We start from the raw sequence: 21238 nt of genomic DNA on the forward strand, positions 1-21238 counted from the left end.
GTGTGTTTCTGGAACATTTACTGGAGACACAAAAGGAGCAGTTTCAGGCCATTCTTAGAGAGGGTCAGTTAATTGCCAGACTGATGCTAGAGACAGCACTGGATGTAGCCGATACAGTGGCCCGTCTGCTCTCCATAATAGTGGTACTGAGGTGGGCTTCTTGGCTACACCTTTCTGGGTTGCCCAAAGAGCTGCAGAAGGCTTCCAGTTTGAAGGGCCCAAACTCTTTGTGTAGAAGACGGATTCTTCTCTCCACATCCTGAAGGATTCCCGGGGCACATTATACTCCCTAGGAATCTGCACTGTGAGACAGAAGAGAAGATATACCTCTCAGCCACAGCACAGGTCACAGCCTCCTCAATATTCACCATCTCAGCTCTGTTAGGAGCTGCAGCGTAAAAGGACTAGGGCTTAAAAACAGAATCAGTTCGCACCCCAATCTGTGACCTCTCAAACTGCCTCCTTAAGCACTTTTGATGGGCTGGTCAAGGGCCCGAACAATTATACCTTGCAACATCAGCTGCCATCTACACACCTATCACGCCCCCTTCAGAAATTGCTTGGCCCTTTTTCACAGCAGTTGGGACAACATCACCTCTGACAGATGTAGCCTGGAGATTATTTTGAAGAGTTACACCATTCAATTCATATGTCCCCCCGCCTTCCAGCCGTTCCTCCCCATCCCTCTTCAGGGACCCCTGTCATGAGAACCTACTTCATCAGGAAATATATCATTTGTTATGCCTAGGGGCCACAGAACCAGTCTTGGTGCAACTCAGGAGCAAGGTGTTTTACTCCCATTATTTCCTGATTCTCCAAGGCAAAGGGAGGTTGGAGGTCCATTCTAATTCTAAGGGCATTAAACAAATATGGGAAGGCGCAGATGTTCAAGATGGTCACGCTAGCAGCCATTACTCCAGTTCTAGAGCAAGGAGATTGATTTCTGGCCCTTGACCTACAAGATGTCTACTTCCGTATCTCAATACAGCCATTGTACAGGAGATTCCTGTGGTACAGACTGTTCCACCCAGGGTATTCTCCAAGGTTCTCTCCATTGTAGCAGTGCACTAACCTCGGTACAGTGAATGGAATTTATCAGGACCAATCTCAATGCAGTACAAGCGAGAGCATTCCTCTCATTACACAGACTCACCATCTTGGAATGGATGCCTCCCTAACAGGCTGGGGAGCTCACCTACACAACCAAAAGGTTCAGGGCAAATGGCCGCCTACAGAAGTGACCCTCCATATCTCTCTTTGGGAGCTAATGGCTGTCAGGAATGTCTGTGCACACTTTCTGCCTTTTGTCAAGAACACCCAGACGAAGGTCATGATGGACTTAATATTACCTGTCTGTTTTACATAAATTGCCAGGGGGGGTGCCAGATCTCCCTCCCTCCCTCTGCACAGAAGCACTCAAACTTTGGAATTGGTGCATCCATCACAATGTACTCATCTCAGCTGTCTATTTACAAGGGATGCAGAATGTGACAGCGGACAGTCTCAGTCGGAATTTTTCTCACGATCACGAATGAGAACTGAACTCTGAGATGCTTAGATTTGCCCTTTGGGGAACCCTGACTACGGAGCTCTTTGCTACTTACCAGAACAAGAAATGTCCTCGTTACTGCCCCAGGGCTGGCCTGGGGAAACATTCACTGGGAGACACCCTCCTCCTCCCATGGGACAGGGACCTCTTGTCCGCCTTTTACCAGTTTCCTCTTTTATCCAAGGTCCTGTTGAAAATTCACCGAGACAAAGTGAGAGTTATTCTGATTGCCCCTCCTGGCCAAGACAAGTCTGGTTCCCTTACCTGACACAGATGGCAGTATGCCTTCTGGTTCTCATAGAATCATAGATTATTAGGGTTGGAAGGGACCTCAAGAGATCATCTAGTCCAACCCCCTGCTCAAAGCAGGACCAATCCCCAAATGGCCCCCTCAAGGATTGAACTCACAACCCTAGGTTTAGCAGGCCAATGCCCAAACCACTGCGCTGTCTCTCCCCTTCTTCTTTGGCCCATTCCTCACCTGCTCTCAAAACAATGGGCTGATCCTTCACCCCAACTTGCGGGTCCTCCACCTCCAGGCTTGGCTCCTTCTTAGTTCTAAGGCTTAGAGGCAGAATTCCCCGACGAGCTGAAAGATGTATTGCTACACAGCCAAAAGTTTACCACTCGACATGCCTACAAAATGGAAACGATTCCAAGTTTGTTGTCATTCTAAACACAGAGACCCAACCTCATCTTCCCTCCCTCTGATTTTACACTACATTTTAGACCTCAAGAGGTCAAAACTCTCTCTCAACTCCCTGAAGGTACATCTTGTGGCAAAAACAGCTTTCCACTGCCAAGTAGACAGATACTCAGTGTTTGCTTACCCACTGAAGTGTAGATTCCTTAAGGGCATTGGGAATCAATACCTGCATGTGAGATCACCTACTCCAGCCTGGGATTTTAACCTAGTTTTCAGGGCTTGGACTTAAAGGGAGGTCTAGTCAATGGCAACTTGCTCTCTCGTACACCTCTCCATGAAGACAGCATTTCTAATTGCCATCACTTCAGCTAGGCACATAAGAGAAGTAGCAGCCCTGATGCATGCTCACCATTTACGGTATTTTTTTTTTTAAAGACCAAGTAACTCTGAGGCCATATCCTAAGTTTCTCCCTACTTTCTCTGCACTTTGCATATGAGTCAATAGATCCATCTCCTTATGTTCCCCTGCCCCCCAACCACATTGTGACAACAGGGAAATGATTCTGCATATGCTGGATGTTAGAAGTACACTAGCTTTCTACTTGGACAGGAGTAAGAACTTCAGGAAATCCCTATGCTCTTCCTTTCATTCACAGAAAGAGCCAAAGGCTCTCTGGTAATGGCTCAAAGACTACCCAAATGGGTCTCTTGTTGCATTAATCACTGTTATCAAGGGGACAACCTACAGCCTCCATCCAGAGTTCATATGCACACCATGAGGTCAATTTCTACCTTGTTCACATTTTGTAAAGATATCCCTATCTCAGTAATCTGTAGAGCAATGACTTGGGCCTCTGCCCATGCTTTCGCAGAACATTACGCAATCACTGGAAATTTGACCTCCGACCCCACCTTCGACTCCACAGTATTCTCTATAGTAACAGACTCCACTTTGAAGTCCCAGCCTACAGTGGTAGGTACTTCTTGGGAGTCACCTACAGTGGCGCACACATACGGACACTACTCGAAGAAGAGGATGTTACTTACCTTGTGCAGTAGCAATAGTTCTCTGAGATGTGTCCCCCTGTGGATGCTCCACAACCCACCCTCCTCCCCTCTACTTCAGAGTTCTCCATAGGGCTCTGGGGTAGAGAATAAGCTTGGAGAGGAGGGGGTTCGTCCACATAGTGCTAGATAGCCTCAAGGCAGACCACGAAGGAGGGAGAGTGCATATGTGGGCTCAACAGACACTGCTACCAAAATTAGAGCGCATATGTGGTGCTGCCCTTCGGCCTGTCAACAGTGCCTCGGATTTTTATAGAATGTATGATGGTGGTAGCTGTCTTCCTGAGAAGGTTAGGAATCAAGTCTATCTCTGCCTGGATGACTGACTTTTGTGTGAATTAGAGTGCATATGTGGGCTTAACAGACACTGCTACTCTGATTTAGAGGCACAGGGGCACATATACACCTACAGTGGAGCACCTGTAGGAGGACACATATCTCCAAGAACCGTTGTTACTGTTCAAGGTGAGTAACTTCCTCTTTCTTGCTCTTGCAAGCATTTTATTCAATAAAAATTCTGTCTTAGATTGGCTAAGGTTTTTATACTCATCACCGCTGATTTTCCCCATCTCCGATACAATATTTATCCTTAAACTCCAAGCTTTCTCACTGTTACTACAGTGCTTTTGTTGTTTGTATTGTGAGGGGATATTCTGTTCTGGGGTGACTGTGTTTGTCACACATTATTCTGATATCAGGGTCCCCTCTTTGGGAAGCTTTTTGTTGCTGTAGAAACCATTCTTGCAACCCCACATTGACTGACTATCTCAGTGGATGAACCAGGAACATTTTCACTTTTGCAAATTATGGAATGAGAGGCGACTGCCATCTTTTCTTGAGTGTACTCATTCCCTTGAGCAACTAATTCCTTGGTCTCCTGCTTAGGGCAGTGTTTGCAATAAGCTCTTCCAACAAGGTGATTTGTACAAGGCATTGGCATTATTATGCCTATTTCCAGGCCTGTATGTAACTGTGAAATCACAGCATTGCAGTTTTTCCAGCTATGTGGCAAGTTACCCCTCAAGATTGCTGAATCTAAAGAACCATTGCAGGGAAGTATGGTCTTTCCGAATCATAAACTTCCTCCCATACAAGTAGTGATGAGAATGTTCTGTAGATTTAATCACTGCTAGAAGTTCCTTTCGGGAGGGGCAGTAATTTCTTTCAGGAGATCTAAGGGTATATCTGTACTACAAGTGCTACATTGGCACACACGTAGTGATGCTGTTGTAGTGTAGACACTACAGCAATGGAAGGGGTTTTTCCATTGCTATAGTAAATCCACTTCCTTGAGAGGCAGTAGTTAGGTCAACAAAATAATGTGTCTACATTGGGGCTTATTTTGTCTTAAATGTGTGTCTTGGCAGTGAATTTTTCACACCCCTGAGTGATGCAGCTATATCTAAGTTATAGGCGTAGACCAGGCTTGATTGTTTTTTTTTTTTTCCTTTCCAAATTGCATATTCCCTTCATAGAGAATTACCTTTTCACTTCATGCTAGGAAGAGTTGTGCCTTAACTGTAAATGTGAACTATTGCATAAATGTTTTCTCCTAGTCAATTATTCTTTTCTCTTATTTGATTGAATATTCAAATTATTCATACAAGATAATTTTCTTATTCAATTCTAGACTCTCAAGAAAACTGAGAGAGAGTCCTGAAAGGGCTCAGTGCGAGACGATGATATCCTTAGAGCTGAAGAGTGACATTGGAAAAAAACATTCCATGATACCTGTTCATGAAGAAGTTCAGCATGTTGTTGGCACATCAGCGTCTTCTTCCATAGATAGTGAAGGAAAGTATAATAAACATAAGCTTAAAATGGCAGAAAAAGAAGGCGAGAGAAAATCAAATTTGTTTTTTGTATTGGTATAGGTGTACTTAAGATAATTTTTATGATGATCAGAAAAAATTGCTTTCTGTGCATTCGTGACAAGAAGGCCACAAATCATGAATACTTCTATTTCAATTACCATCACATTCTAACTCATGCTCTTAAATTTAAACTATTTATTTCTGACTGTGCTGTTAGTATTTGGCATAATACAGTGATTATAAATCACTTGTCCCCTGTAAAAATAGTGTAGTATTAATGTTTGTTCATTCTGCCTCTGCACAAGATGTTATAATGGAATTGGATTAAGTTTTGCTTGCTTACTGGGAGTGTGACACATCTTGGAATCATTAACAAATGGTGCTATTTCACTGAGTGCTTGTGCATCTGTATTCCACTTTAGGGGGGTGTGCACACAGTGTACTCAAGCCAGAGAATTCTGCGGATCACATGTCCTGTACCTCCTGGCAAGTGTTTGAAGGGTGGAGCAGCTCCAACTCTTCTTTGGTTCCTTCTCATTGTGACTATAAGCTAGAGCTCCCTGTGTTCTGTCATGGTCTCTTTCTCTCATCTTAAGAGATTTTTTCCTTTGTAAATAGGTAATAGTATCATCTTTAGCACTTCAGTGTGTGTTTCTTTTTATTTTTTTTTCCACCCTGCCAAAATTGCTCTCTTTTAGTCTGAGAGGTGAAACACTGGCTTTATGCTGTCTCTGGGATTTAAACACTGCCCCTCTTGCAGGGTGTCTATCCCTGACAATGACAGCTGCACCTCTTGCTTATTGTGGTTGGGGGAAGTTCACTTTGTCAGAAAGATGTGGCATCTATTGTGCCTTTTAAAAAGAGGACTCAGAAGTCAAGAGAGCTTCATCTGAGGAAGTACGTAATAGAGCAGGCAATGAGACCATCCTCTGCCTCAGTACTGCCTGATATAGTAAGACCTCAAACTACTACTCCTAAAAGTGCCTTCATTCAAGCTCTCAAAAACATGAGAAAGTGGGATGTGTCTATTATGAGAAAATGGAAGCTCTCCCCATCTCTGTACTCTTCTCAGAAACAACCAACACCTGAAACTCACCCTAAACCAATAAAGAGCTCTTTGGGTCTTAAAAAGGATTCTGAACACAGACATTCTTCTAAAAACCTTCCCCAGGCTCTTATCCATACCAAGGTTAGAGCATCATCTTTGGCCTGACACTCCCTAGTACCATCTCAGTTCTGGCACTGTCTGGCCTCTTACAGACTTATGATCCAGCAAGTCTCTGTGGCTCCTGGATTATTGGCACTGACTACACCTGAGGCTTATGCTGCAGGTGTAGACGTATGCCTGTCAGTACTATAGTCTGCTGTGATTCAGCCACATTGACTATGATAGTGGCATATCTGTACTGAGGTCAGCACCAGAATTGGTACTGGTTTCACTCTCTGTATTGGCACTGACTGTAGTCTCGGCACTAACGTTGACTCACTTTGTGACTGGCACCACTGCAGCTTTTGGTCTTGGTACCAACTGTTTCAAACACCTGATTGGTGCACCTCTAGTGGTTGATACTGAAGCAAATACAACCATTGACACCAAAGTCACACCATGCACAGTTCTCTGTACATTTCACTATAGCACTGATGTTTGGTTCTGTGCTGACTTTGAGGCAGCCCCCAATGCTGTTGTCAGCTAAGCCTTATTTGTTTAAGCGGCAAGCAGAACAGCATGATGCATTATCTGCCCATCGTGCCGTGACTTCTCCAGTGACATAAGACTATTGTATGTCCTTCTCTGAGTCAGATTACAGTAGCAGTGGTTCCCAAACTACTACTTGCTGTGACCCCCTTTGGTGTCACCTCTGTTATGGTGACCTCCAAGGGTCTGAGAGGTGAGGGATGTGATGCTGGAAAACCAGGTGCTGGCTCTTGCCAAGGTTTTAGGCCTCAGATAGGCACTGACAAATTCATTGCTGGCAGCCAGTCTGTTTTACCTGTGTGTTAATGTGATTAAGATGGGTATTGAACATAAAACAATATGTTTAGTATTTAGACTTTATGAAATGCATGCAAGTTGCTGAATGCATTAATCTCACTTGTAATATCTTTATCACATGCTGTAAAGCAAAAACCTAAATATTACCTTATAAGTGTAAAAATGTTTGCCCTGAAACTGTCAGCCTATCAGAAGGGAAAGTCTCTTGCCCCTCAGGCAGGACTACCAAAACTGAATGGGCCATTGTGGGACATCATAATACAAAGACTTTGCTAATTGCCCCTCCACAGGCTGAGAGCAAAAGGGCTCGTCCCATTAGCTTGTATTCTGGAAGAAGGACATAAAGATAGTGAACAGAACATTTTTTATCTCTTTTGGTGTTTGGACTCTGACAGCTGGAGCTGTGAAACAGAAGCAGATTCCCCAGGGTCAAGCTGGGATAGCCCTAAAAGACATTCAGTGCTGACAGATTACTATAACCCTCACCTTTTGGAACCATAGACTGTAACTCATTTGTGTTTATATGTTTGCCTGCTTTAACCTGTAAATAACTTTCTCATTTCTTTTTCCTAGTTAATAAATCCTTAGCTTGGTATAGGATTGGCAATAAGCATTGTCTTTAGTGTGAGATCAAAGGTACCAATTGACCTGGGGTAAGTGACTGGTCTCTTGGGCCTGGAAGCAACATGAATCTTTTATGATCTCTGGTATATAGCAATCAACTATTGCTAAGACCAGCTTGCCTGGGAGACAAAACAGACTGGAATGCCCAAGAGAACTGTCTGTGATTTCATGGTAAAACTGTTAAGAATGCTTCAGGAGTTCACATTTGTTACTGTGGGTACGTCTACACTACGGGACTATTCCGAATTTGCATAAACCGGTTTTGTAAAACAGATTGTATAAAATCGAGTGCGCGCGGCCACACTAAACACATTAAATCGGTGGTGTGCGTCCACGGTCCGAGGCTAGCATCGACTTCTGGAGCGTTGCACTGTGGGTAGCTATTCCGTAGCTATCCCATAGTTCCCGCAGCCTCCCCCGCCCCTTGGAATTTCCGGGTTGAGATCCCAGTGCCTGATGGGGCAATAATCATTGTCGCGGGTGGTTCTGGGTAAATGTCGTCAGTCACTCCTTCCTCTGGGAAAGCAACGGCAGACAAGCATTTCGCGCCTTTTTTCCCTGGATTGCCCTGGCAGATGCCATAGCATGGCAATCATGGAGCCTGTTTTGCCTTTTGTGACTGTCACCGTATGTGTACTAGATGCCGCTGACAGAGGCGATTCAGCAGCGCTACACAGCAGCATGCTTTTGCTTTTGCATGACAGCAGAGATGGTTATCAGCCATACTGTACCATCTACCAATCCATAAATTGGTAATAAGATGATCGTGGCTACCAGTCCTTTTGCACTGTTCCATTTGCTGCTGTCATAAGTGGCCCTGGCTGCTCTTAGCCAGGGGCACAAAAGCCAAAATTGGGAATGACTCCCTGAGTCAATCCCTCCTTTTTGGTATCTAAAAATAGAATCAGTCCTGCCTAGAATATGGGCAAGTGTACTAGAGAACCACTGTATCAGAGAACCAGAGAGCACAGCTGCTCTGTGTCAGATCCTGCAGAAATTATGAGCTGTATTCTATTCACATTGGGTGCTCCTGCAACAACCCCACCTGTTGATTCCGTTCTTCCCTCAGCCTTCCTGGGCTACCGTAGCATTGTCCCCCCACTTGTGTGATGAAGTAATAAAGAATGCAGGAATAAGACACAGTGACTTGTTAGTGAGATATGAGTGGAAGGCAGCCTCCAGCTGCTATGATAGTCCAGACAGGACAGTAAGGAGTGTGTAGGAGAGGAGCCCAGCATCCCTCTGCTAGTTCAGGGCACTTGAATCTTTTCTTTACACATGAAGGGTGGGGCTGATGGAGCTCAGCCCCTGTTGCTATGACGACGATGGTTATCAGCCATACTGCACCATCTACCAGGAAAAATTAGGACCAGGCGCCTTGATCGACCTAACAGATGCTAGTCAGCATGGTTACCAGTCCTTTGCACTGCCCCATGTGCCAATAGGCTGATGACGAGGACGGGTACCAGTCGTATTGTACCATCAGCCAGCCATAGCGTGGGGGGAGCAAGGATGTTGGTGTTGAGTGCTGCACCATCGCGTCTATCTGCAGCATTCAGTAAAGATAGGGTGACATGTAAAAGAGTCAAGAGAGGATTGTTTTCCCTTTCACTTCTGGGGGTGGGTGGGGGGGTGCGTAAATTGCCGAGCTATGCCCTGACCCACCGCGGACACTGTTTTTTGACCCTAGAAGCATTTGGAGCTCAGCCAAGAATGCAAATGCTTTTCAGAGACTGCAGGAACTGTGGGATAGCTTGAGTCCTCCAGTCCATGAGCGTCCATTTGATTCTTTGGCTTTCCGTTACGCTTGTCACGCAGCAGTGCGCTGAGTCCCTGCTATGGCATCTGTCTGGAAATATTTAAAAAATGATTTTGAATTTCGTCTTCTGTAACGGAGCGCTGATAGAACAGATGTGCCTGCCCTTACAGCGATCACGTCCGCATCGTCCATGTGGGAGCTCTTTCTTTATTTTGATTTTTAACTGCATCACCACCCGTGCTGATCAGAGCTCCACGCTGGGCAAACAGGAAATATTCAAAAGTTTGCGGGGCTTTTCCTGTCTACCTGGCCACTGCATCCGAGTTCAGATTGCTGTCCAGAGCGGTCAGTGGTGCACTGTGGGATACCGCCCGGAGGCCAATACGTCGATCTGCGGCCACACTAACCCCAATCCGATATGGTAATACCGATATTAGCCCTACTCCTCTCGTTAGGGAGGAGTACAGAAACCGGTTTAAAGAGCCCTTTATACCGATATAAAGGGCCTCTTAGTGTGGACGGTTGTGGCGTTAAATCGGTTTTACGCTCCTAAAACCGGTTTAAACGCGTAGTGTAGACCAGGCTTGTGTTGTTGAAATGCTTATTAACATTGGTCTTGTGGGAGATCTTCTTTGAGTTTCTTACTGGCCACCCATGCTATGCCCACACTGGCCTTGTTGGGCTCCCTGGGGAGGCCCTTGGTCCTTGAGTATGGTTTTGCTTATCCAGACATAGATTTCCTTCACTTTGGCTGACTTTGCAGGCTCCTCAGCCATCTCATGTACTGTTCTTTTGCACCTTGCCAGGACCTATTGAGGAAAAGAGAGTAAGAGTTATAGGCAGAGATGGACTCTTCCTAATCCATCTAAGTGCCCTGTGGGTACTAAGCAGCTGTTTTGATGGTTTGATTGAGGATGCCAGACCAGTTTTCACGATTCCAGTGTCTTCTCCCTCTTTGTTCACAAACAATCCTATTTCTTCGGTGCTTGGTCCCAAATTACTTTGGACCAATGGGTCTTATGCACAGTGGAAGTTGGATGCATCCTTCAGTTTGTTTCTTCCCTCTCCTTCCCCATCACTTTCAGGGACCATTCTCACAAGGCCCTCCTCCTACAGGAGGTTCAATTTCTCATCCTGGTCGGAGTCATAGACGAGATGCCTCAGTGTCAAAGAGGAACGGGATTCTATTTTTTAATCCCAAAAGCACAGGGAGGTTTTAGGCCAATTTTAGACCTACATCAACTCAACCAATATCTAAAAAGATAAAGTTTTGCAGGATCATGTTGGCTTCGTTATCCCCTCCCTGGAGACTGATATGCCGCCCTCAACTTAAAGGATACCTATGTCCATGTGGTGATTTATCAAGGCCACAGAAAATATTTCAGATTCGTGTCATCTCATTACCTGTTCACGGTGCTGCCCTTCAGCCTGTCAACAGTGCCTCGGATTTTTATAGAATGTATGATGGTGGTAGCTGCCTTCCTGCGGTGGTTAGGAATCCAAGTCTATCTCTGCCTGGATGACTGACTTTTGTGTGAAGCCATTCCAGGATTCAGTTATTGTCCAGTGTAACTCTCATTCAATCAACTTTCAAGGCACTGGGTCTGTTGATCAATTCAGAAAACATCTATCCTTTCGCCAGTTAAGAGGATAGAATTTATAGGGACAGTGTTGGACTCTACCCCAGCTAGAGCTTTCCTTCCAGAGTCAAGGTTTCAGACAATTTGATCCATTGTTTTAGATCTCAAGACTTATCCAATCACAGCTGCATGGAATTTAGAGGTTTCTGGGATGCATGGTCTCTTGAACATCTGCAATCCAGTATGTCATGTTGCATCTCGGGATTCTACAAAATTGGCTGGCTTCAATATTTTTTCTGAGCCATTCCCATTGGAAAACATGTATCTCTCACATTTTAGACTCTTTAGACTGGTAGATAAACCTTGCCAATACTTGTGTAGGAGTTCATTTAGTCCCTCAATTATTGGGAATAATATTCAAGGATGCAGCTACCCTGTTTTGGGGGGCTCATTTGGGTTCTCTTCAGTCTCAGGGGTTATGGTATACAAAGGACCTAATTCTTTACTTAAATGTCAGGGAGTTGACAGCTATCCAGCTGGAAGTTCAGGTTTTCCTATCCCATGTCCAGAGAAAAAGCCTCACTCTCACAGACAACATAGCAGCAGTGTTCTGTCTTGACAAGGAAGGACGCACTCATCCTTGCTCTGCCAAGTGGCAACTCGTCTATGGGATTTTTGCATTGCCAACTTGATCTGTATGAAAGCTACTTACCTTGCAGGAATGCAGAATGAACTGGAAGATCACCTAGACAGGTCATTTGCAAGTTGCCATGAGTGGTCCTTTTGTTGCGATGTAGCCAGATCCATTTTCCAAATCTGGAGAACTCCCCAGGTAGATCTGTGTGTTATGAGATATAACAGGAAATGCTACCAGTTTTATTCCTTACAAGGTCACAGTCCGGGTTCCCTAATGGATGCTTTCCTATTGCTCAGGATATGTATGCTAGTAGGCTGAATGGCTGTACTGTACTGCAAAGAACTGGGGTGGTTTTTTTGTTTGTTTAGCTGCTCAGAAGATTCTTTTGAACAGCAGGAAACTGTTTACTAGGAATACTTACCAGTGTAAATGGAAACATTTCTTGGGTTGAGTAGAAGTTCATAGCTTCCTCCCCTCAGCAGAAAAGATACAGGATATTTTATCTGCTTCATTGTAAGGAATTTGAACTGTCTATTAACGCTCTAAAAGTACATTTATCTAGTATCTCAGCTATACATCCTCCTGTCCCATGAAGACTAATGTTCTCTCACCCTATAGTGGTTATATTTTTAAAAGGGATAGCAGAATCTATTTCCTCATCAAACAGACCGTTCCTCCTTGGAACCTGAATCTGGTATTACTAGTTCTAATGGGACCTCCATTTGAGGCTCTTTCGTCCACCTTTTCAGCAAAAGTTTCTTTCTTGGTGGCTATTACTTCTGCAAGGAGAGTCAGTGAACTGCAGGCTCTGATGGTGAGGCCCCTGTACACTATATTCTTTAAAGACTAAGTGTTCATGCGGTTCTATCCAAAATGTATTCCAAAGGTGGTGTCCAGTATCCACGTTAACCAGACTGTCCGTTTATCTATCTTATCCCCTAAGCTGCATACACGTAAGGATGTCTTCATACACAGGATGGCCTCATACACAAGATGTCTGTCATGCCCACTCTTTCTATATAGACAGAGCAAAATCCTTTTAGATCATCTCCATGTCTATTTATATTCTGTACAGACAGTATGAAAGGACAGGAGGGTTCAGCTCAAAGATGGTCTCATTGGATAACCTCATGTATAACCACAGATTATGAGATAGCAAACTCACTACCTCCTTCATAAGTGTCAGCTTATTTCACAAGGGTACCAGCAACTTTCTTGACCTTCTTGAGAGATTTTCCTGCAGAAGACATCCGTAGAGCAGTGACCTGCTCATCGGTGCATACTTTCTTCAAGCACTGTGCTATTACCATAGCCTCCAGAGCTGACTCAAACTTTGGGAAAGCAGTCCTAAGGTCTTTATTCAAATAGAATCCCAAATCCCACCACCATTCCGTATTGCTTGGGAGTCACTGAGGTGGAATAGACATTTGCAGACACTCGAAGAAGAAGAAAATGGTTACTTGAGATGCATGCACATGTTTGTTTCATGATCCAATCTTCTCCTCCTCTGCTTCAGAATCTATTCTATCATGATTCCATTGTGAAGGTACTGAAGGAGGGTTGGGATGGCTCTGCCCTTTATAGGCTGGCCTGGGGCACAAGGGTGCATGTTCCACCCCAACAGGTCTGGCTACACAGAACTCTCCGGCTCCAGGTGCACTGGGCATGCACACAGCTGAGTGGAATAGACATATGCAACACACTTTTTTTTTTTGCCTTTATTTGATGAAAAGACACTGAGAGGTATGATGCCTATGTTTTTTACAGTTCAAAGTATCAACTACAAAGTGTGTACAAAATATATTTATCCAGGTGAAAAATTTACCTCTACATATCAAAATTACATGCACGTGTAATTCTAATCTATGTAAAATAAATCTTCTCTAAGTCTGTGTATTCAAGTTGACAAGATATTTTATGGTGAACTTCCTGAGAGGAGAGTGATAAAAATAGTTTATAACCCTCACCTAAAGGCTGAAAAATACTACCTTCTTCCCTCCAAATGTATTTTAAATAAATACAAAATAAAATCACGTCTGGAAAGAATAAAAGCTTTATAAAAATCTGTAGAAGTTTTGCAGTTAACTTTGGTGGGTGAAAAATCAGGCACTTAAGCCCTAAGCGAAAGCTCATTTGGAGTGGGGGGAGGGGGAAGACCATTCTCAGGGAGTTCAATTGGCTTTGGACCAGTCCTTAAATGAGGCTGAAAGGAAGGGCCGATGAGCCAAGGGACTATAGCAGACATTTTTTTGTAAGCAAAATAAATGGAAATTGAGGGTGCTAAGTGACTTGCAGAATTGGGCCCATGGTGATGGCATGCCATGATTCAATAACTGAACAAAGCACAGAAGCACATGTTTTATTTTAAATGTGTGTAAGTCTGATTGATTAAACATGTTTAAGGCCTTTGTTTATTAGGGATACACTTAAGCATATGCTTAAGTGCTTTGCTGCATTGGGCCCATAAAGAAGTAGGTACTGGGTTCTTTTTCTCTCTGAAAGTGAAAAAGTTTAATCCTTAATGGCCCATTCATATTCTATTAAAGTCACAGCTCTCATTGACTGCAAGTAGAATCAAATGTGACGGAAGTTTAAATGCAAGAGCAAAATATAAAAAGACGAGTAACACTCTTACTTTTTTCAAAACTGTTGAAGGTAAAATACATGTTCAGACTATACACTTTAATACTGATTGGTCCATTGTAACAGCAAAAGAAGTTTAATGTGGATTTCCAGTGCGTTCATTGGGGTGAAGGAGGGGAGTACTTATGATTTTTTTTTAAACTTTTTTTTTTACTATGAACATGTTATAGACTTTACATATAGTGATATTTTAAAAATTCATTTAAATTAGAATGTTCTTTGAAAAAATATAAATTGCATAAATGTAAATGAGAATGTATATTAACTGTAAAATTGTAACTTTTTTTTCAGAAAACAAGTGAGGCCTCACGATCTACTGTCAGTAGCATAATACTTATATTTAAACTGTTTGTTACAGATGATAATAAAGAGACTGAACTTCAAACAGTTGTTTCAGAACCAAGTTGCCATACAAAGATCTGTAAACAACAGAAAGCTGGAACATCTCATAACAAACCTATTAGGGAAAAAGTTTACTCTTACGATAGAACAGGTACGTAAATCTTAGTAGCACAGAGACAAATTATTTTCTCAGTTATGCCATCGAAAACAATGGAGTTACTCCAGATGCAAACTGATGTAACCAAAAAATATTTGTCTCCATGTCTTTTTGGGAATAGTTGTGTACTTGGTTAAAAATTTTGTGGGATAGTTCTAGTTAAGATGGCACTTTAATTCTGAAAGACGTGTCAGCGGTTTATAACTTTCCCTGCAAATTACCTTTTAGGGTTGATATTTTTCACACTTTGTCTCAGTCCAGAAATGATTTTGCTTGTAGGGTTAAAAATGTGTTTGAGTTCTCAGATGTTAAAAACATTATTCAGATGACTGTCTAGGTTCTTACGTTGGCTTTTAGCATTCTGACAATTCAGGTTTAAAACTTCAGTTATGGCATGTACTGGAGTCTACATTGCAATGATCTACTCTGGTACTATCTAGATGGATTGAGACTGGATTGGACATCCAGTGTATGGTAAATTAGAATGTTCTTTGAAAAAATATAAATTGCATAAATGTAAATGAGAATGTATATTAACTGTAAAATTGTAACTTTTTTACAATTTTACAAGGGATGAGCCTTTTTCAGACTCTGATGTCTCAGAGCAGGGCTCCTTTTCTGCCCTCCACTCACTGAGCCAGCATTTGGATGAAGCCTCCTGGGATGGTACCAGGCATTCTAGGATCAGGGGTTCTGAATATCCATGGGGAACCTTTCCTTGTCTGCCCATTTTTCGTGGGCCTTCTGGAATCGTTAGGGGCACTTCGGAGAGCAGTTTTGCAGGTCTCCAACTACCAAGAAAACCCAACACCCACTGGTACCGCATCATTCTCAGACACCATCTGACCAGCCCTTGGTACTTCAGAATTGCCATCTTGGTACCTCATGCTCTTCCTTTGGTACCGTATACACCCTCACCACAGGGAAACAGTCAAGATCAGCAGGATCCCCAGGTGGAGGGAACCTTGCCTCATCAGCTAAGTTATTTTAATCTCCTGATGAAGCAGTGATGTCCCTCTTCCCTCCTCCCCCTATATTAACAACTTTCGTGGCTTTCAAGACCACATGGAATGCCTGGCAGAATCCTTCCAGATTCCATTAGAGGAAGTGTAGGAGACTTAAGTCTTTGGGACATTTTGAATATTGCCCTCTCAGACAGTGAGGCCCGGGTATCATCTGATCGTAAAGTCTGCAAACACCTGGCACTATTCAGCCCACCTGTAGGTGAGCAGATAAAGAAGTACTATGTCCCCTTTAAGGATATGGAGAATTTTTTTTGTTGCACCGCGCTCCCAATTCTTTGGTTGTGGATGTGGCAAATGAAAGGAATAGACATTAGCATTTCATTCTTTCACCTTATGAGAAGGAGTCCAAATGGTTAGATCTCCTGGGAAGGAAAAGCTACACCATGTTGTCCCTCCCGTTCTTATTGGCAAAGTATGACTACAACACTTTTAAGTTCACTCTTTATTTAACATCTGTTACCGAATCAGCAGGAACAATTTCAGGCTCTCATTTCAGAGAGTCAGCTGATAGCCAACACCCTTCCTCCAAGTTGCCCTAGATACCATGGATACAGCTTCTAGATCCCTAGCCATGACCCTGGTCAAGCAGAGAGCTTCTGGTCTCCCAAGACAGGTGCAGAATATGTTGAAGACCTTACCTTTAAAGGAACCCAAACTATTCATTTCTGACACAGATTCCTCCTTTCACTCCCTGAGGGACTTGACAGCTATCTAGCAGTCACTGGGAATTTATGTCCCTGAAACAAAGGTGATTTAGTGGGTCTCATACCTCATTGTGGTCTAGGCTGTTCCAATACAACCTCCCACAGACTTTTCCCAGACCCTTTGACTTTCAAAGAAGGAGATCTAGGCCTCAAAAGAAGGGACTTCAGTCTTCCACAGTAACATCATCTGCACCTCCCTCCAAGAAACAATGCCTCGGTTGAGTGCTTCAAGCTTCCTACCCTTCCAGAACCCGTGCTGAGTGATTCCGTCCAACCCCCCTTTGGGGATTGACTGTCCAGCTTCCTTCTTGTCTGGGAACAGATTACCTCACAGATGGATTTCTGAGGTCATCAGTCTGTGGTATTCCATAAACTTTCACTCTATCCCTCTTCCCTGTCCCTCTTCAGGGACTTCTTACACAAGAACCTCTTGAAACAGGAGGGCCAGTCTATCCTACTCTTGAGGGGTGATCAAGGAGGTTTCCCCTGAGTTTGTTGGAAGAGGCTTTTGTTCCAGCTATTTCCTAGTTTCCAAGAGGCTTAGATAATTGCAATTGATCCTTGATCTGAGAAAGTTGAGCACCTGCATTTCAGGATGGGAACGTTAGCCACTATAATAAATCTCTAGATCCGGGAGATAGGTATCCTAGAGGTCAAGGGTGACAAACCAACTTTCATGTAGTCATCCATCCATCGCACAGATGTTTTCTACGATTCAAAATTGGTCAAACTCTGCTAGTATTGAGACCTTCCCTTTGGGCTCTCTTCAGAGCATAGGGTCTTTTTATAAAGCTTCTCTCAGCAGTGATAGCCCTTTTATGTTAATGGGCTATAGTAGTAGTCCCATACCTAGATGATTGGCTCCTCAAGCGTCAATCAGCTGTAGAAGTCTAGTTTGCAGCATCCAAGGCTATAGCCCTATTTTTGTCTCTGGGCCTTCACATCAATCAAAAGAAGTCTACATTGACACCAGTCCAGAGAAATAGACTTCGTTGAGCCTCTCTAGACTCACTAGCCACCAGAGCCTAACTCCCCAAATTGGATTCTCCACTGTTCAGTCTAATCTCAATGATACTACACTGCCCACAAACAACTGTAAGGTCCTGCCTACAACCCCTGGGACACGTGTTGACCTCCATGTTTGCCATGCCTTACATGAGACTGCACTTCAGGTACCTTCAGACATGACTACAAATCTATGTATACCTCAAACATACATGGTCTCTCCAAACATATTATGGTACCTCAAAGTTCTGGACTCTCTCAGATGGTAGAAGTATCCATTGAAATATTATTTGTGAACCCCATTCTCTGGACCCCATCCTCCATCAAAGATTCTTCAATAGATGCTTCTATTTTGGGATGGGGAGCCCGCCTCTAATGGGGTACAATCCAGGGCAGTAGTCCACACAAGAGGTTTTGCTCTATATCAACATTCTGAAGCTGCGAGCAGTGAGATACACTTGCTAACACTTCCTTCACACCATACAGTGCCACTCCGCCAGGGTAATGCTGTACAGCAGGCCAGCAATGAGTTGTATCCCCTGACTAGGTGGAGTAAGATCCCAGTCCTTATACACAGAGTTGCTAAGGCTTTGGAACTGTGCATGTTCCATGAGATAGAAATTTCAGCAGTCTTCCAGGTCTCGAGAATACAGATGCAAACTCTCTGAGCAGACACTTCCTCAGGATCACAGCATCTTCCAGACCTGGAGTTCCCCAGAAGTAGACCTCTTTCCCACCCTGAGGAACGTGAAATGCTGCCTTTTCTTCTCTAAGAGAGAATATGGCTGTAGTAAGAGGAGGCCCTAAGATATAAACTTTGGTATCAGAGGCCCGGTATGAGGCCTGAGGCCTAAACTAAAGTAATGGTCAAGACTTTGCTAACATAAAGCAAAGTTAAGCTGTGAGCCAGAGGCAGGCCCTGCTCACAGAAGCTGGCAAGGAAAGGGCTGATGCTGCAAGAAGATACGTACCTAAAAGGTACTGAACACTAGATATCAGAACATTCACATACTTGCACATTCCACACAGATAACAAAGAACAGGCTGGCCCATCCCAATGACAGGGGCAAAAGGGTAAAATGATGGATAGAGTTGTTTTGATCGAACCAACATGTACAAGGTGAGAGGTGGCACCTTAATACGTAGAGAGGTTGTACCTTGCTACGTAGAGGGGTTGCAGGTGTGATGTGTAACTTGTTTGTATCTGTGTATAAGAATGCATCCCTGGGGCGGTGTCTTTGTCCGGCCGAGGGGGCAGTGGAAAGTCCCGCCACTGACTGAGCCGGGTCCATTGCCAAGAGGCACTTTCTCGTAGTATGCCCTGAAACCTACAGGGAACTGCAATTGTGTCCGAGGTTGCAATAAACCTAGCCGATGTGGCTTTGCATCTTACTGGACTCTGTGGTTATTGGGGGTTCTCGTCAGGTCTGCTGTGCCAGCTATCTGTGCAGAGCTGGGGCAGCACACAGAGGGAACACACGCACGCAGCCAAGTGATATCAACATTGGAGAAAGCAGAGCACCATACCATTCCCCCTGTACAGAAGCTCATCCCGTAGTGGGACCTCAGTTTGGTTCTTAATGCTCTAATGAATCCTCCCTTTGAACCAATGGCTATCTGCTCACTCTTCCACCTCTCCCTCAAGATGACATTCCTCATAGCTATCACCTCAGCTAGATGAATGGAAAAGCTCAGTCCCTTATGGCTGACCCACAATATACCACCTTCCATAAAGACAAAATTTATACTGCGTCGTCCTTCTGAATTCTTCTTGAAGGTCCCTTTGGAATACAGTAGAACCTCAGTTATGAACATCTCAGGAAAGGAGGTTGTTCATAACACAGTGATATTGGACAATATCATAGTTCGGTGGCCCATGAAAACAGGCCTGAATGCTAGTTGGACAGGGCAAATGTACTTTCTGCGGTCCTGCACTCCCTGCTGTCCTTCATTCCTGTGTAACAGCTCCAAGTTGCATGGTGAATGAGGGGGAGGAGTAAAGGGAACCCAGAAGTTGTTTGCACTGTTCAATGTTTGTTATGCATTATATTATTACTGGTTTAGGCATTTTAATAGCAACTGGGCTGCCTGATAGGTCTTTAATATTGGTGTTTTTGTAATACAGCATGTTAAAAATAAAGGTTTTTATTTTATTAAGAAAGTTTATTACCGTGACTGCATCACATCATATATAGTAATATATGTATTTCAAGGAATAAAGACATAAGGCACAACTGGGAAATTCTTTCCATGCTCAATTTCTCAATACATCTTTTCAAGTCAGTTCATAATGAAAATCCACTATTCATGTCACACAAACGACTGTTCCGCTCCATTGTATAAGTAGTCATTTCATCCATAACTTAAAAATTGTGACAATCACATCCAACCCATTTGTAATGTACAGCAACTAGTTCATTTACTGTTAACTTTGCTGTACAAATACATTCATAAATGTACTAATCTCCCTTCTCTTTTGATCCATGCAAATCCATAATGTGAGCACACAAAGCATCGCTGATTTCTGTTGCATGTGAGCATCCTGTTCCAGCTATGACAGGTGCATTTTCTGGCTGAGTGTACCGGTTCAGCAATCCATTACTATCAGAGGTCCGCTCAGTGACAAATGGCTCACCTTTGGATTCACAAACTTTGTGAAGAGCACAGCAAGCCACAATAACGTGGACAGCATTGATGTAATTGGAATCCAAATGGTTCTGTAAACAGCACCAGCAGGATTTCAAGCACAGAATCACAGAAATGTAGTGTGAAAGGGACCTCAAAAAGGCATTAAGCCTTGCGCTTTGAGGCAGGCCCAAGTAAACAGAGACCATCCCTGACTGGTGTTAGTCCAATCCGTTCTTCAAAATCTCCAGTGATGGGGATTCTTAACCATATCCCCCCTTAGTCATCTCTTTTCCAAGCTGAAAAGTCCCAGTTTTACTAATCTCTCCTCATATGGGAGCTGTTCCATACCCCTAATCATTTTTTGTTGGCCTTTTCTGTACCTTTTCCAATTCCAATAAATCTTTTTTTTTTTTTTTGAGATGGGGCGACCAGATTTGCATGCAGTATTCAAGATGTGGGCGTACCATAGGTTTATATGGAGGCAATATGATATTAACTATCCCTTTCCTAATGATTCCCAACATTAGCTTTTTTGACTGCTACTGTACATTGAGTGGATATTTTCAGAGAACTATCCACAGTGACTCCAAGATCTTTCCTGAGTGGTAACAGCTAATTTAGAGCCCATCATTTTGTATGTATATTTGGGATTATGTTTTCCAATATGCATTACTTTGCATTTGTCAACATTGAATTTCATCTGCCATTTTGTTGCCCAGTCACTCAGTTTTGTGAGATCCCTTTGTAACTCTTTGCAAACAATCTTTGCCTTTCAGTCCTCTGGACCCTCACCCATTCTCCATGAGTTCTCAAATATAATTGCTAATGGTTGCAAGATTGCTTTAGCTAGTTTCTTAAATACTCTAGCATGAATTTCATCAGGTCCTGACCACCTAAATATACCTAACTTCTCTAGATAGTCTTTAACCGGCTCTTTCCTTATTTTGGCTTTTGTTTTTGCACTTTGTTGCTAATATTAATTGTGTTGAGTATCTGGCCACCATTAACCTTTTTAGTGATGGCTGAAGGAAAATAAACATTAAACACTTCAGCCTTCTTGAGGTGAT

At 43.4% G+C, this 21238-nt stretch overlaps 1 protein-coding gene across 19 annotated transcripts in view; it reads left to right on the forward strand.

Annotated features, from left to right (window-relative positions):
* DNAH14 (dynein axonemal heavy chain 14) overlaps positions 1 to 21238 on the forward strand; it is a 459746-nt gene that overhangs the window by 12398 nt on the left and 426110 nt on the right. For 16 of the 19 annotated variants that reach the window (XR_005596106.1, XM_039529958.1, XM_039529963.1 and 13 more), the window contains exons 4-5: positions 4891 to 5096; positions 14669 to 14803. Coding sequence is in view for 18 of the 19 variants with exons in the window: in XM_039529958.1 (XP_039385892.1) it covers positions 4891 to 5096; positions 14669 to 14803 (341 nt within the window). In the remaining variant the exon portion in view is untranslated. Of the gene's footprint in view, positions 1 to 4890; positions 5097 to 14668; positions 14804 to 21238 lie in introns of those variants that run through there. The other 3 variants (XM_039529962.1, XM_039529972.1, XM_039529973.1) reach the window with 3 other exon arrangements.

This window comes from Mauremys reevesii, linkage group 3 (genome assembly GCF_016161935.1).
Source record: "Mauremys reevesii isolate NIE-2019 linkage group 3, ASM1616193v1, whole genome shotgun sequence".
NCBI classification, from domain to species: domain Eukaryota; kingdom Metazoa; phylum Chordata; order Testudines; family Geoemydidae; genus Mauremys; species Mauremys reevesii.